The sequence below is a fragment of the Hyperolius riggenbachi genome, chromosome 1 (assembly GCF_040937935.1).
Source record: "Hyperolius riggenbachi isolate aHypRig1 chromosome 1, aHypRig1.pri, whole genome shotgun sequence".
Classification (NCBI taxonomy): Eukaryota; Metazoa; Chordata; class Amphibia; order Anura; family Hyperoliidae; genus Hyperolius; species Hyperolius riggenbachi.
This window is the reverse complement of record NC_090646.1, coordinates 541,254,234-541,269,082: the sequence shown is the minus strand read 5'-3', so window position 1 is coordinate 541,269,082 and position 14,849 is coordinate 541,254,234. Positions and strand designations below refer to the sequence as shown.

Sequence of the window (14,849 nt, the reverse complement as noted above, 5' to 3'; positions counted from 1 at the left end):
CTGAGTGTGGGAAATATTTAAAAAAAACGGCGTGGGGTCCCCCCTCCCAGACCTCTTTAACCCCTTGTCCCCCATGCAGGCGGGGATAGCCAGAATGCGGAGCACCGGCCGCGTGGGGCTGCTGACTATACCAGCCCGCATGGTCCATGGATTGGGGGGTCTCGGAAGGGGAGGGGCAGCCAAGCTTTCCCCTCCCCCTCCGAGCCCTTGTCCAATCCAAGGACAAGGGGCTCTTCTCCACCTCCGATGGGCGGTGGAGGTGGAGGCCGCGATTTCCTGGGGGGGGGGGGGGGGTTTCATGGTGGCATCTGGGAGTCCCCTTTAAAAAGGGGTCCCCCAGATGCCCACCCCCCCTCCCAGGAGAAATGAGTATAGAGGTACTTGTACCCCTTACCCATTTCCTTTAAGAGTTAAAAGTAAATAAACACACAAACACTTAGAAAAAGTATTTTAATTGAACAAAAAACATAACCACGAAAAAAGTCCTTTAATATTCTTAATTAACCATTAATACTTACCTGTCCCTTTAAATAAACGATCCCTCGTAATATCCTCGGAAATTGGCTAATCAGTTACAATGTAACAAAGTTATTACAATGTAACAACTTTGTTACATTGTAACTACGCCGCACCCGACGTCACTCGCCGCTCAGCCGCCGCATACACTTACGCGTCCGTGCAGGACGCTAAGTTCCCGCCGGCTCCCGCCGTCCACCCCGCCCACATCTGTCACCCACATGTGGGTGACATGTGGGTGACATGTGGGAGAGGCGGGGAGGGCAGTGGGAGCCGGCGGGGACTTAGCGTCCTGCACGGAGTCCGGACCCGACAGAGCTCTGAGCTATATAGCTCAGAGCTCTCTAAGCATCTTTGTATTTGGGCTCCAAGGAGCTTCCTTCTGATTTAAAGGAACCCCATTGGTCTGCTAAGGAGCAATGGGGCTCCTTGGAGCCCAAATACAAAGATGCTTAGAGAGCTCTGAGCTATATAGCTCAGAGCTCTGTCGGGTCCGTGCAGGACGCTAAGTTCCGCCGGCTCCTGCTGCCCTCCCCGCCTCTCCCACATGTCACCCACATGTCACCCACATGTCACCCACATGTCACCCACATGTGGGTGACAGATGTGGGCGGGGTGGACGGCGGGAGCTGGCGGGGACTTAGCATCCTGCACGGACGCGTAAGTGTATGCGGCGGCTGAGCGGCGAGTGACGTCGGGTGCGGCGTAGTTACAATGTAACAAAGTTGTTACATTGTAATAACTTTGTTACATTGTAACTGATAGAACATTTCCGAGGCTATTGCGAGGGATCATTTATTTAAAGGGACAGGTAAGTATTAATGGTTAATTAAAGGGGAACTGAAGTAAGAGGAATACGGAGGCTGCCATATTTATTTCCTTTTAATCAATACCAGTTGCCTGGCAGCCCTGCTGGTCTATTTCTCTGCAGTAGTATCTGAATAACACCAGAAACAAGCATGCAGCTAGTCTTGTCAGATCTGACTTTAAAGTCTGAAACACCTGATCTGCTGCATGCTTGTTCAGGGGCTATGGCTAATAGTATTAGAGGCAGAGGGTCAGCAGGGCTGCCAGGCAACTGGTATTGTCTAAAAGGAAATAAACATGACAGCCTCCATATACCTCTCTCTTCAGTTCCCCTTTAAGAATATTAAAGGACTTTTTTCGTGGTTATGTTTTTTGTTCAATTAAAATACTTTTTCTAAGTGTTTGTGTGTTTATTTACTTTTAACTCTTAAAGGAAATGGGTAAGAGGTACAAGTACCCCTATACTCATTTCTCCTGGGAGGGGGGGTGGGCATCTGGGGGACCCCTTTTTAAGGGGACTCCCAGATGCCACCATGAACCCCCCCCCCCAGGAAATCGCGGCCTCCACCGCCCATCGGAGGTGGAGAAGAGCCCCTTGTCCTTGGATTGGACAAGGGCTCGGAGGGGGAGGGGAAAGCTTGGCTGCCCCTCCCCTTCCGAGACCCCCCAATCCATGGACCATGCGGGCTGGTATAGTCAGGGTGCGGAGCCCTACGCGGCCGGTGCTCCGCATTCTGGCTATCCCAGCCTGCATGGGGGACAAGGGGTTAAAGAGGTCTTGGAGGGGGGACCCCACGTCGTTTTTTTTTTATATTTCCCACACTCAGAACGAAGTAAGTAAAACTCTTCCCACTTGGGGGAATCTATGAAAATAATACACTATTGTTACCTGTGCAAAAAAAACTGACATTTTCCGCATTTAAAAGACATTTTTGCCCTTGAAACTTAAAAATCGATTTTCTCAAAAACTATAAGGTCTTTTTGAAAAAATGTTTTTCCCTCTTATTCCCACTGATCCCCTTAATATACCCTGGGCATTTGGTGTTCCTAAATTTTAAGCAGGCTTTGCTATTAATCGTTAAAGTCGGCGGGTTTTTAAATGTATATATTTTTCCTTTGAAACATCGATTTTCTCAAAAACTATAAGGTCTTTTTGAAAAAAAATGTTTTCCTCTTATTCCTTCTGATCTCCTTAATATATTCTCCAAATTTGAGGCTCTCAGCAATTAAGGGGGCTTTGCTATTAACCCTTAAAGTCGGCGGCTACCTGACATTGATCCATGCGTCAACTTCTCCGCTTGGGAGCATTGCCTTACGCATTAATTGCTAGTAGGAAATTATGCGTAAGGCAATAACGTAACAACCTGCATTACGGTATTCTTACGCGTAATTGCGTAAGGGCCATGCGTAATTACAGACATGAACCGTAGGTAAATGTCTACGCCGTAAGCGTAATTCCGTAATGCATAATAGCGTAAAATTACGCGTAATGATCCGTAAGCGTAGATTTTTCCATTACGAGCAACACTGGGTAGGAGTCCCAGTATAGGTAGGTAGGCATAGGAAGGTGCCCCAGTAGTTAGCTAGGCATAGGTAGGAGTCCCAGTATAGGTAGGTAGGCATAGGTAGGTGTCCCAGTAGTTAGCTAGGCATAGATAGGAGTCCCAGTATAGGTAGGTAGGCATAGGTAGGTGTCCCAGTAGTTAGCTAGGCATAGGTAGGAGTCCCAGTATAGGTAGGTAGGCATAGGTAGGTGTCCCAGTAATTAGCTAGGCATAGGTAGGAGTCCCAGTATAGGTAGGTAGGCATAGGTAGGTCCCCTAGTATAGGTACGTAGGTAGGCATAAGTAGGTGCCCCAGTAGTTAGGTAGGCATAGGTAGGTGTCCCAGAATAGATAGTTAGGCAGGGCCTGGCTGGCACAGTAATAACAATTACCAAGGTCCAGCTGCAACAGATAGGGCTGTATAATGTCAGTGTCAGTGGGCAACACAAAAATAAAACACATCAGGAGAACATTAGCTCTCAAAAGAGCTGTTGAGGGGTGCTATTATAGCAATAAGCTTCAGCCAGGAGCAAGCTAACAAGCCAAGAGCCTAACTAATCTTTCCCTATGAGAAACAGTCTGAAGCAGCTCGCCCTACTCTCACTATTGCAGGCACACGAGTGAGTGTAATGACCAGAGGAGCCTGCCTTATATAAGGGGGGAGTGGCTCCAGGACTGACTGCAGCCTGATTGGCTACAATGTGCCTGCTGACTGTGATGTAGAGAGTCAAAGTTGACCCTAATGGAGCATTATGGGGCATATCGAACTTCCGGGAAAGTTCGCCTTCGCCGGAGAAGGCGAACCACCCAAAGTTCGTCTGGAACCATTCGCCAGCGAACCGTTCGGGCCATCTCTAGTTCCTACCCAGCAGATTTGGAAAAACCTAGCGAGGATTGTATTTCCCGGTAGGCTGCAACCCACTTTGTGAGTATAACAACAATATTTGATAGCACTTACCAACTAACCCGAAGATACTGCACCCTTGGGTACCTGATCCCTATTATTGTTTTTAAAGGATCATGGAGTTATAGTAACCACCAGGAGAATTATCTTTTTATGTGTTTAACCACTTGCCGACCGCGCACTCATAACGCGCGTCGGCAAAGTGGCAGCTGCAGGACCAGCGACGCAGTATTGCGTCGCCAGCTGCAGGCTGATTAATCAGGAAGCAGCCGCTCGTGCGAGCGGCTGCTTCCTGTCAAATCACGGCGGGGGGCTCCGTGAATAGCCTGCGGGCCGCCGATGGCGGCTCGCAGGCTAAATGTAAACACAAGCGGAAATAATCCGCTTTGTTTACATTTGTACGGCGCTGCTGCGCAGCAGCGCCGTAAGGCAGATCGGCGATCCCCGGCCAATCAGCGGCCGGGGATCACCGCCATGTGACAGGGGACATCCCGTCACTGGCTGCACAGGACGGATAGCGTCCTGTGCAGCCCGGATCTCCAGGGGGGGGCCAGGTAGGAGAGGGAGGGGGAGGATTTCGCCGCGGAGGGGGGCTTTGAGGTGCCCCCCCCCGCAACACCCGGCAGGCAGGAGCGATCAGACCCCCCCAGCACATCATCCCCCTAGTGGGGAAAAAAGGGGGGCGATCTGGTCGCTCTGCCTGCACGCTGATCTGTGCTGGGGGCTGCAGAGCCCACCCAGCACAGATCAGCTACAACAGCGCTGGTCCTTAAGGGGGGGTAAAGGGTGGGTCCTCAAGTGGTTAATATTAATGTTACATATTAAAGCAGGGCCTGCACATGGAATGGGAGGGGCTGCTGTGCATGGAATGGGAGGGCAGTGCTGCCAACTTCGGAAATACATTTTTACTGACAAAGCACAAAAAATTTACTGACAGAACACTTTTTTTTTACTGACATCTAATATTACTGAAATTAAATGAAAGATATCACACATGCGCCCCACATGCAACCACGTGAGGCGTGAGTGAGGAAGAAGAGTGTAGTGGCGGACACTGGACAGGTGAAGTATCAATGCACAGCATCTGTGGGAGGGGGACTTTGATACATTTACATTTGGGGGATGCGACTGGGGGTTTCCGTCACGTTTGTTCTCGATTATCGACCCAACATTGGTTTGATTGTCAATAAGGCATGCTATTGGTGGCACCGATTTTTATAATAATAATTGTCTTATCTGATGGTCGATCGGCCACCAAGTCTACAGATGTATGGCCACCTTTAACTAGAGCAGTGTACATTCTACAGTGATACGTAAACTGAACAGCAGTAAGTGCTGTGATCTTCTGGGAAAGAGAGAGGTTTTTTTTTTTACTGACACCACAAGGTTTTTCATGGACTTTACTGACGGTCCAGATTTGTTGACTTTTTTACTGACTGTCAGTAAATTTACTGACGGTTGGCAACACTGTGGGAAGGGTTGCTGTGCATGAAATGGGAGCCACAAGAAAATTGTCCTGGTCAGAAACTATATAAATCTGGCCTGTGCAGATTAGTGCAAATGCAAGCAGCTTCTAAAGTTATTAAAAGGCAAAGGAGGACTTGCGGTACACGCATGGACTGATGAGACATCCAAGAAAAATGGACAGGCAAGTACCAAAAGAAAGTATAGAAAGCAAAGGCAGCCATACACTGGTCGATTGCCACCAGATCGACCAGCAGATAGATCCCTCTGTGATCGAATCTGATCAAAGAGGGATCTATTGGCTGTAGTGATTTCCTACAGTTTAAAACTCTAATTAGTCAATTTATATTACAATATAACATCTCTGGCCTACCTGAGAAATAGCCTAGTGCAATGTAAGGTTATCTTCGAATCTATAGCAGAAAAATTATGCATGAGTAGCTAAAATCAAATTAGAGTTTTAATTAATGAAGTTTCCACAGTATAAGATAAAACTTAAGAGACTTAAGCCAAATAAAAACCCATACAGAATGACAGGTGTATATAAAACAAGTAGCCAATATGCCACAGTGCCAGTGGTAGCATTTAAGCATAAGTGTGGAAACTCACGCAGTTGAAACCCTTGTCTTGTTTTTAGCTACTCGTTTATAAACTGTAGTGTGATTGAGGGAGCAGTGGCTGCTGGAAAGATAGTGTAATGGTTAACCACTTCGGGACCGGCCGCCTAAACCCCCTTAAGGACCAGGGCATTTTGCGGTGGAGGGGGGTGCACGCGTTTGGGGGGGTCAGGTGGCCGAATCCCGTCTGTGGCTGGCTGGGCTGTCTCCCCCCTGTATGGCCAGGTGTCCCCCCTGTGCGCAGCAGCCATCACTCACCTTCCAGGCTCCAGCGATGAGCCGCAGTACCCCCTACTTCTCCAGCCGGCATATCCGCTCCAGACGGAGCAGAGATGCCGGCCAGAGCAGAGAAGAGCGCCGATTGTCGCTGGAACGGCAGGGAGGTGAGTGGATCCTCTTCTTTCCCCCCTGCCGCCGCCGCTGTCAAAGTGGATCACTATGATCCAACGGCGATCGTAGTGATCACGTGATCAGCAGCCATACGCGATGGCTGCTGATCACTCGGGGGAGATGACAGCTTAATCTCCCCCTCCGGGTGCGCACGATCGCGTCGGGATGGTTTGTTAGTGCTGGACGTTGAATCAATGTCCGGTCAGAACGGTACCACCACCTGCTGGACGTTGATTCAACGGGCCTGGTCCGCAAGTGGTTAAGAGCTTTGCCTCTGACACAGAAGACCTGGGTTCACAGCTCTTCTTGTTCAGTAAGCCAGCACCTATTCAGTAAGGATTTCTTGTGCGAGACTCCCTAACAATGCTACTGCCTACTGACTGTGCTCTAGTGGCTGCCTTGCAAGCACTATGAGTCTGATAGGAGAAAACCGCTATATACAAATAAAGGAATTATTATTACACCATCTTTGTACATTCTCATCAGAAAAGGGCAAGCAGCATGATTCCTATTTACTCTAGATATACCAGCTTTCTTCAGATAATGTATTCCAAATGGTATGATCACATGGGAGAGAGGAAGGAGGTGGACAATGAATGCACCAGCATCCCAGTGATGCCAGCACCTCAGCTGCCACTGATAAGCTCTATTGCCGGGCAATAAGAGTCAAAGGATTGCCAAATACAATCCTGATGCTTTATTAATGAAGCTCAGAGAAAAAGTACCTGTGGAGAGGCCCAGCAGAGCCCATAAATAATTTATCCCTGCTAAAACCATGTTGCAATAAGGCTTAGCACAATACCCCTGCATTCAGCATTCAGAAGTCTTGAGCTTATAAACATCACTGTTCTGTCATAATTTGGTTTGTCATTACTAAGTCCAAAAATAGCAAGTATGAATTGGCATAAGATTCATTCCTATCGGAAAGGTGAGCAATCCTACTGAAAACCCTAAAGACTACTGATAGAGAGCCAACTGGCATCTTTATGGAAGGATATACAAATTCCAGTTCCGATATTTCTCTGACTTCAGGTTTCCTGTAAAAGATCTGTCATTTTCAAAGGATACCTGACCCAAGGCAAAGCTACTTAAGCTAAGCACAGAGTTATGTTCATGCTCGATCCTCATACCTCTGTGCGTTATTTCCTTCCTCTCCACACCCCTCACTGGTCCCAGAAATCACTCCTTCAAAAATATGACTTTTTGCTTTCACATTTTCAGACAGTAAGAGGCAGGCTTCTTCTCTCCTATCATTCTTTCATTCCCTCCTCTTTAGGGTAGTGAATGGGGTGAAGAATGGGGGGAAGAAGAGAAGGGAATGGGTGGGTGATATGAGGGTACATTACTGCAAGCTTGCCTTTTCCTGTCTGAAAATGTGACTTTAGCGAACGGTGATTATGAGACCAGGCAGAACAAGGAGCAGAACATGTGAATCCAGCATAAACATACCTCTGTGCTCACCTTATTGTATTAATGTTATTTGCAGAGGAGAAAGGGGTTTTAGGGTTCTGCGCCAGAAAGGGGAGTTTTAGGGTTAGGCACCACAAGGGGGGGGGGGGTCTCAGGATTAGGCAAAACAAGGGGGGTCTTAGGGTTAGGGACTAACAGGGGGGTGTTAGGGTTAGGCACCACAAGGGGGGGGGGGTCTTAGGGTTAGGCACCACCAGGGGGGGGGGGGGTCTTAGGGTTAGGCATTGGTAGAGGGAGGGTTCTGTATGAGAGTAGGGTTAGGTTTAGTTGTAGTATAATATCGGTAATATTTTCCAATGTTTTACTATGCTAATTATGACTGTAAATACAGTACATTTTTTATTTTCATTGTTATAGATGACATTTGGCAATTTTATTACAGTTATCTTAACATACTTATTATTCTATCTCAGCTAAAGATGAAGAAACAATAAAAACATTGTTATAGACAATACCTTAACATTTTAGCTATACCCCGCACCCTTTTTTCCTGGCACCCTTATTTGATATATGCTATTCTGGCCTCATGAAAACACTGATTTAGCCTTTCTTGGAAAAAGTGGTTGAATATGCAAGCATGGGCAGACGGGGGCAGCATATTATAGTAATGGCCTTTATAGTATGCCTGGAGAAAGCATTTCAATTCAATTGCTTTTATTTTTAACTTTCATCCTTTTAAACTGCCTCAAGAAATAGATGGCATATATTCATACTGTTACATAAACAATGCAAAGCCAATCTGTAGGCAGCGTTCTGTCACGACAAGGAACTGAGTGTAACTGTGTTCCCTTTCACCATTCCCCCAGACAATAACCAGAACGTCTTGTACAAGCAATATGACTGGGTCTACAGGTATTTCCTGAAAATATTTTCCTACTTTGACTGAGATGAAAATTGATATTCTCTCCCTCTTTTTTTCTCTTTTTCCCAGCAAAAGGTTCCTACGATATTGTTGCCATAAATGAGGCTGCCTGGCAGAGTGCCCAGAGTCAACTGGTTGCCTGCGATATTTGTGGACGTACCTTCCTGTCAGACAGACTCCTCATCCACCAAAGGTCCTGTAAACCCAAAAAAACAAAGTAGTGCAAGTCACAGTCCTGTGTAATAATGTAATAAAGGACTTGTGGGAGCCATAAAATCTCTGCACAGTAAGTGTGCCTTCAGGATAACACATTATATTCCTATATTGGCGGTGACGTGATTTCCATTGGATACCCTTGAAATGATGAGATTCTTTGATAGTGTGTATAGCCAATGTACACATGTGTGTGCTAAACTCATTAAAATGTTAAGATATTAATTTTCATGCGTGGAGTGTGTCTGTGACAGCAGAGCGCACTGTCTGGTATTCTGCACCGAGCTCTGGAGCAGGTGGAGAGAGAATGCAAGCAAACCAGTCATTTCCAGATAACAGGTGGTGTCAAGATGAGGGATAGGAACATGTTTTTGGTTGCTCATCATTTCATAAAAATGGGACAATTCACAATCGGTAAACATCTTCATAAAAAGCGGACCTCTCTCATGGAGTGTGACAGTGCAAGCCTTGCTTCCGGAATCAAGAGTGTTGAATAAAAAATTGAATATCTTGTGAATTTACCTGAAGTGGGCATTTAGAGGTACACAAACCTGTCTTTACTATGAATTCCAAACTGGTAAAAGCAATCACACAACTGAATCATGTGGAGGACTCATGTGACTAGGTTGGCAGTGGTAGGATGGTAGTCCAGGCAGATAAAACCTGAGCAGCATGATATACATTGTGGCTAATGGAGTGGGACATCACTCATGCTCTGACCAGCCCAGCTCCCATTATATACCTTCCCCACTTGCCATCTATGTATGGGACACAGCTAACCACTAGTGATAAGCACACATCTCGCATAAGCGTAATTTCGCATCATAATTCGCAAATTACGGTGCAAAATCATAGTGCAAAATTTTGGAGAAAATCGTAGTTAATTTTGTATATGAACATAATCAGCAGCTGTAACTTTGCTTTTCACATAATTTTTGCATAATGTTGTGTCGGTTAGGGGTTACTATTAAAGGCCCCATACATGCTACCATCATCAAAACTGCTATGTATGTTACCGGTAATGGGAATAGTGGGAATGAGACAAAACATTTTTTTCAAAAAGTCCTTTTTTTTCAAATTGTCATTTTTTTGAGTTTAAAAATATTTTTTCTTTGCACTTTAAATCAATTTTCTCAAAAACGATATGGTATCTTTGTTGCCACTATTCCCCTGAACATATGTAGCAAGTTTGGTTATGACAGCGTATATGGAGGCTTTTCTATTAACCGTTAAATTTGGCACACAATGATGTAAAAATTATGGGAAATGACGAATGGATTACACAAAATCGAGTTTCCAAATCGTAATTTTGTAAGGCCATAATTGTGAAAATGTATGTGAAATGTCACATAATCACAATTAGTAGATTAGGATCATCACTACTAACCACTACAGAATGGCACTAGATAGCTGTGGCTCAAACCATTAAGTATGTGCAGTTGCTGTGCATTTTATGCACAAAAAGCAGTCATTAGGGCTAGCTTATATTTAAGGTACACCATTGCCTGAGGGAGGATTGAAGAGAAGATGTAGCTGGTATTGATTGATTACCATGGTCACAGTATGACAATTTTGTCCATCCCAATTCACAGCATGCGGATGAATCTATTGATATATACCAGGCCCATCATCCATTGGCTCTATTCTCCATTATTCAGTATGCAGGGCCGGCCCTAGGTTTCACAGCACCCCGAGCGAAACCTGTTTTTGGTGCCCCTCTCATCCTCTTTGCATATGCACACACACACACATACAGAGGCCCGTATGCAATGCACCTTTTCTCCTGAGTTACTTCCTAGTACAGTGAATCTCAACCTTTTTGAAGTTGTTGTGACACATCACACCAAACACTCAGATCTCTGTGACACATTACATATGTATAAAACAAAAATACTAATAAGCACAAAATGGATGGACAGAGTGCATTATCATGAATACACTTAAAAATGAAGGATAGAAACTTTCAGGAATATTAATAAAAACAATTAGTGGGACAGTTAGGCACCCCCCCCCCCCCCTCAAATTTGGAATAATAGTACAGTACCGCCAATTTTCACCATGCATTATAGCCGCAGTGCGCCCCCCCCCCCCCCCCCAAAAAAAAATAATCAAATAACCCTTAGACTCAGTATAGGTAGGTAGCCAGGTATAGGTGCCCCCAGTATAGGATCTCATGTGTAGGTGACCTCAATATAGGTAGTCAAGTATAGGCGCCCCATTATAGGAAGTCAGGTGTAGGTCTCCCTCCATAGGTAGCCAGGCGTCAGTGCCTCCAGTATAGATAGCCAGGTGTTGGTGCCCTCAGTATAGGTAGCCAGGAGTAGATGGCCTCCCTCAGTTAGATAGCCAGCTCTAGGTGCCCCCTTGGAAGCCGGCGCCCTGAGCGACCGCACCGGTCACTCAGGTCAAAGGCCGGCTATGAGTATGTCATAAATCGCGATTGTGATCTTAAAGGAGAAAAGATTATATACGGATTAGGAGTGATCCTTATCTTGCTTGGACCTTGGTTAAGCATTTGCGTTACATTAAGCTGTCATTAGATAGATGCTGGAGCCATCACTGACCTAAAAAAAAGTATGTAGATCAGGTGAGCTGACTCTACTGTGAGCTCATTGGCTGCATGCATGCTGCAGGTGTTAAAATAAAACACTGGCACCTTTACCCAGCAAACTGGCAGCCTCCATACACATCCCAGTCCAAGTTTCCTTCAAAAGGCTAGTAAAGTAGTCAGAGATTGTATTCTAAAGTGATGTTTGGCTGAACTGTGCTACACTCTTACCATGTTTAAATGCAGATTGCTTGGCAGACGTGACATTTTGTAGGTGTGGTTCCATCAAATTGCTAACTGATTTCCTTTAGCTTTGGGGCTCCATGCTTAGGTATATCATCACATAGCACACTTTCTCTTTGGAGATTACAAGGGCGTTCTAGTTTGTGTATTAGACACTAAACTTTAGTAAGCATTTTATTTCTTCAATCAATCCCCCTCCCCTTTCTTTACACTAACAAAACAGCAGTAAGAGTCAAACAAATTTCCTCCTTACGCAGGCCATAAATTGAGTAATGCGTAAAAGTTTGGGTGTGAAAAGTGCAGTGCAAGAACATGCATGTCCGCAGTGGGTGTTAACAGCCAATTTCAACAGCCTTGTTGCAGTTGTTCGCTCAGCTGCTATTGACAACTTCACACCGCCTTGCTTATACTGAATCTCATCCAGGCTCCAGACATCAGGGGAATGATTAGTAAGGTTCATTCCAATAGCTCTACTGCTTTGGAAATGAAATTTTAAGGAAAAACTTTTTTTTTACTCTTCTAATACAAGAAGGTAACACGTTATTCTGCTCTTTATGGGGATTGTGTACCAAACTAAACACATAAAAATTCTGCCCTCATTAAAATAAACTTATCCTTAATTCCCTATAAATGCTGCAGCAAGGTGGCAGGGCACATTTTCAGTAACTGAACGTAAAGAAAAGAGGTGAAAGAGGCCCAGAGAAGGGATTCCCCTCGGCTCGAGTCCTAGAAAGAATATGCAGGGGCTCATGCTTTGGCACCCAAGGTTCTAGCAAGATTAAAAGAGCTTTGAAGGGGACAGATTCATTTGTTTTTTGCCCTCTACAGTGGTGTAGCAATAGGGGATGTAGATGTAGCTACCTTACAAGGGCCTCTGGACCCAGAGCTGATTGTAGCACAAGTGCAACCAAAAATGGGTGCACGCTAAAGTTTGGCTATGGGGGAAATGTGGGTAATATAGGTAACATAGCAGGCACTGAGGCTGTCTGCTATGCAAATTGTGGCTACAAACAGTGGGCATGGGCTCTTTCACTGCACCTGATATTTGTCATTTTTGCAGTGGAGGGGTAAGGTTAGGCATGAGGGGTCTTACAAGGTTAGGCATCGTGAGGTGAGGGTGTTTAGGGTTAGGCATCAGAGGGGGTTGGTTAGGGTTAGGTATCGGAGGGGGTGGTTAGGGTTAGGTATTGTTAGGCATTGGAGTGGAGGGTGGTTAGGCAATGGTAGAGGGAGGGTGCTGTGTAAGAATAGGGTTAGATTTAGCTTTTGTAAAATATTGGTATCATTTACTGATATTTTACTATTGGAATAAGCAGTTCAATTTGCATGATTTTCACGGACCCCGGATACACGGAGGGGTAGTGAAAATCAATGGCAAAACGGATCCCCCTCTACACAGGCAGATCTGGACACAGAAACTGATCTGTTTCTGTGTCCCAGCCTGTGGGTGGGGAGGGGGCTACCATGCTGGAGGGGGTAGCAGCCAGGACAGGGGTAACAGCAGGCGGCGGGGAGGCGAGTCGCCCCCTCCTCCTCACCTGGGACACGGTCCCGCTCCCCCTCCAGCTATTTGTGCAAAATTTGTTAAAATATAATGTCTGCAGTGATTGAGGAAGATTACCTTCTCTCTACTTCCTCAGCTCCGAAGTATAGAGGGTGGCATGGCAGGAAGTCAAGCGGCGGTGGAACGCAAAGAGAGGAGGGATGCGTCCCCGCTTACTGCCGACACTACAGTATATTTTAACAATTTGCGCAAATAGCTGGAGGGAAGTGGGGACGGGGAAACCAGGTAAGGGAGGGGGGGGACCACCCTTCCCGCCAACCGCTGTCACCCCGTCCTGGCTGTCCCCCCCCCCACTTTGGCGCCTCCCCCCCCCCCCGGGCATACGTTCCCACAGGAAATGTATGCTGGGGGGGAAGATTTACCAAACCGGATCCGTTTCAAATGGATCCGATCTGTGCACGGACAAGTGTGGACCTACTGTTAGTGAAAGGGTAGTGGGGAAAAGGAAAGGAAGGAGGGTGGAGGGGAAAAAAAGATTAAAGGAAAAAGAAGGAAAGGGTAAAAAGAAATGAGGCAAAATGAAAATAAAACAAAAAAAAAAAAACCAACGAATTGGCATTATACATAAATACGAGGTACATCCCATTCTAAATTCAATTCAAAACCAATGTTTGTCTGCAGAGTAAAGATGAAATAACTCTTACATAAAATGTCAACACCTCTGTATGGTCTCTGGAACCACATCAGTGGGCACTCCGCAGCTGCCACTGGTCCAAACACACTGACATCACAGTAATGTCACCGTCAATAGCAATAGGTACAGATTAAAGAAAAATGATTTTCCATTTCTGTGCACATGAACATCAGATAAATGCTCTCTGGCTTCATTCTCAGTTTTCTTGTAGTTTGTCCATCATAAAGAAGTTCAACATTCAACTCGTGTAATTAAGTAAAGCCAGTATGTGAAATTACCGCTGCTATAACTCAATGGAGAAAATCAGAAGTTGTGGATTAGAATGAAAAATCAAATAATCACAGTATTTACGGCTTCACATCCAAGGCAAAAGTCAACTAATTGTCTTAAACTATTAACATCAAAAAGGCTTGAAGACAATAACGTCTGAAGAGAATTGTATTTTTAGTTATACATTTAAAATCTTTACTAAAAACAGTCCTGCAATCACAATCATACAAAATGGTATGTTTTTCCTTAATATATGCCAAATATTAGGTATGAAAGTAAACATTGATCTTTAATTATTCAGAAAATTATTGTTTGGTGTGTTTTTGTTTGTTAAGTGCGCTGGAAAGATATCTTAAAGGACCACTATTTCAAAAAAAAAAAAAAAAAAGTACAATTTAAAATACATATGTACACATACAGTAATTATAAGTAGTACACTTCTCCCAGAGTAAAATACTCCATAAATTACTTTTCTCCTATGTTGCTGTCACTTATAGAAGGTAGCAAAAATCTGCCAGATCAGTTTTGGATTAGTCTATCTCCTCAGAGGGGGTTCTCATTGTCTCCTTTATTCTTTATAAAAGCAGTTCCTGGAAAGGATCTGTACAAAGATGTTAGCAACCCTGCCTACTAATTTGCATACTATTTTGACAGTTGGACTGAGTAACTGCCATTCAGTAAGTGCTTCTGAAAATAAAGAAAACCCAGATAATTCCCCATGAGGAGACTGAGTAGTCCAGTACCTGACAGATCTGTCAGATTTTTACTGGTTACTGTAAGCGACAATGACATAGGAGAAAATT

At 45.0% G+C, this 14,849-nt stretch overlaps 1 protein-coding gene across 2 annotated transcripts in view; it reads left to right on the top strand.

Moving 5' to 3' along the window:
* The window catches only part of ZNF475 (zinc finger protein 475), a 58,221-nt gene extending 49,209 nt beyond the window's left edge, over positions 1-9,012 (top strand). For both annotated transcript variants that reach the window (XM_068247052.1, XM_068247059.1), the window contains one exon: positions 8,644-9,012. In XM_068247052.1, coding sequence (XP_068103153.1) covers positions 8,644-8,795 — 152 coding nt within the window. In that variant the 3' untranslated portion in view covers positions 8,796-9,012. The remainder of the gene's footprint in view (positions 1-8,643) is intronic.
* Positions 9,013-14,849: the final 5,837 nt, after the last annotated feature.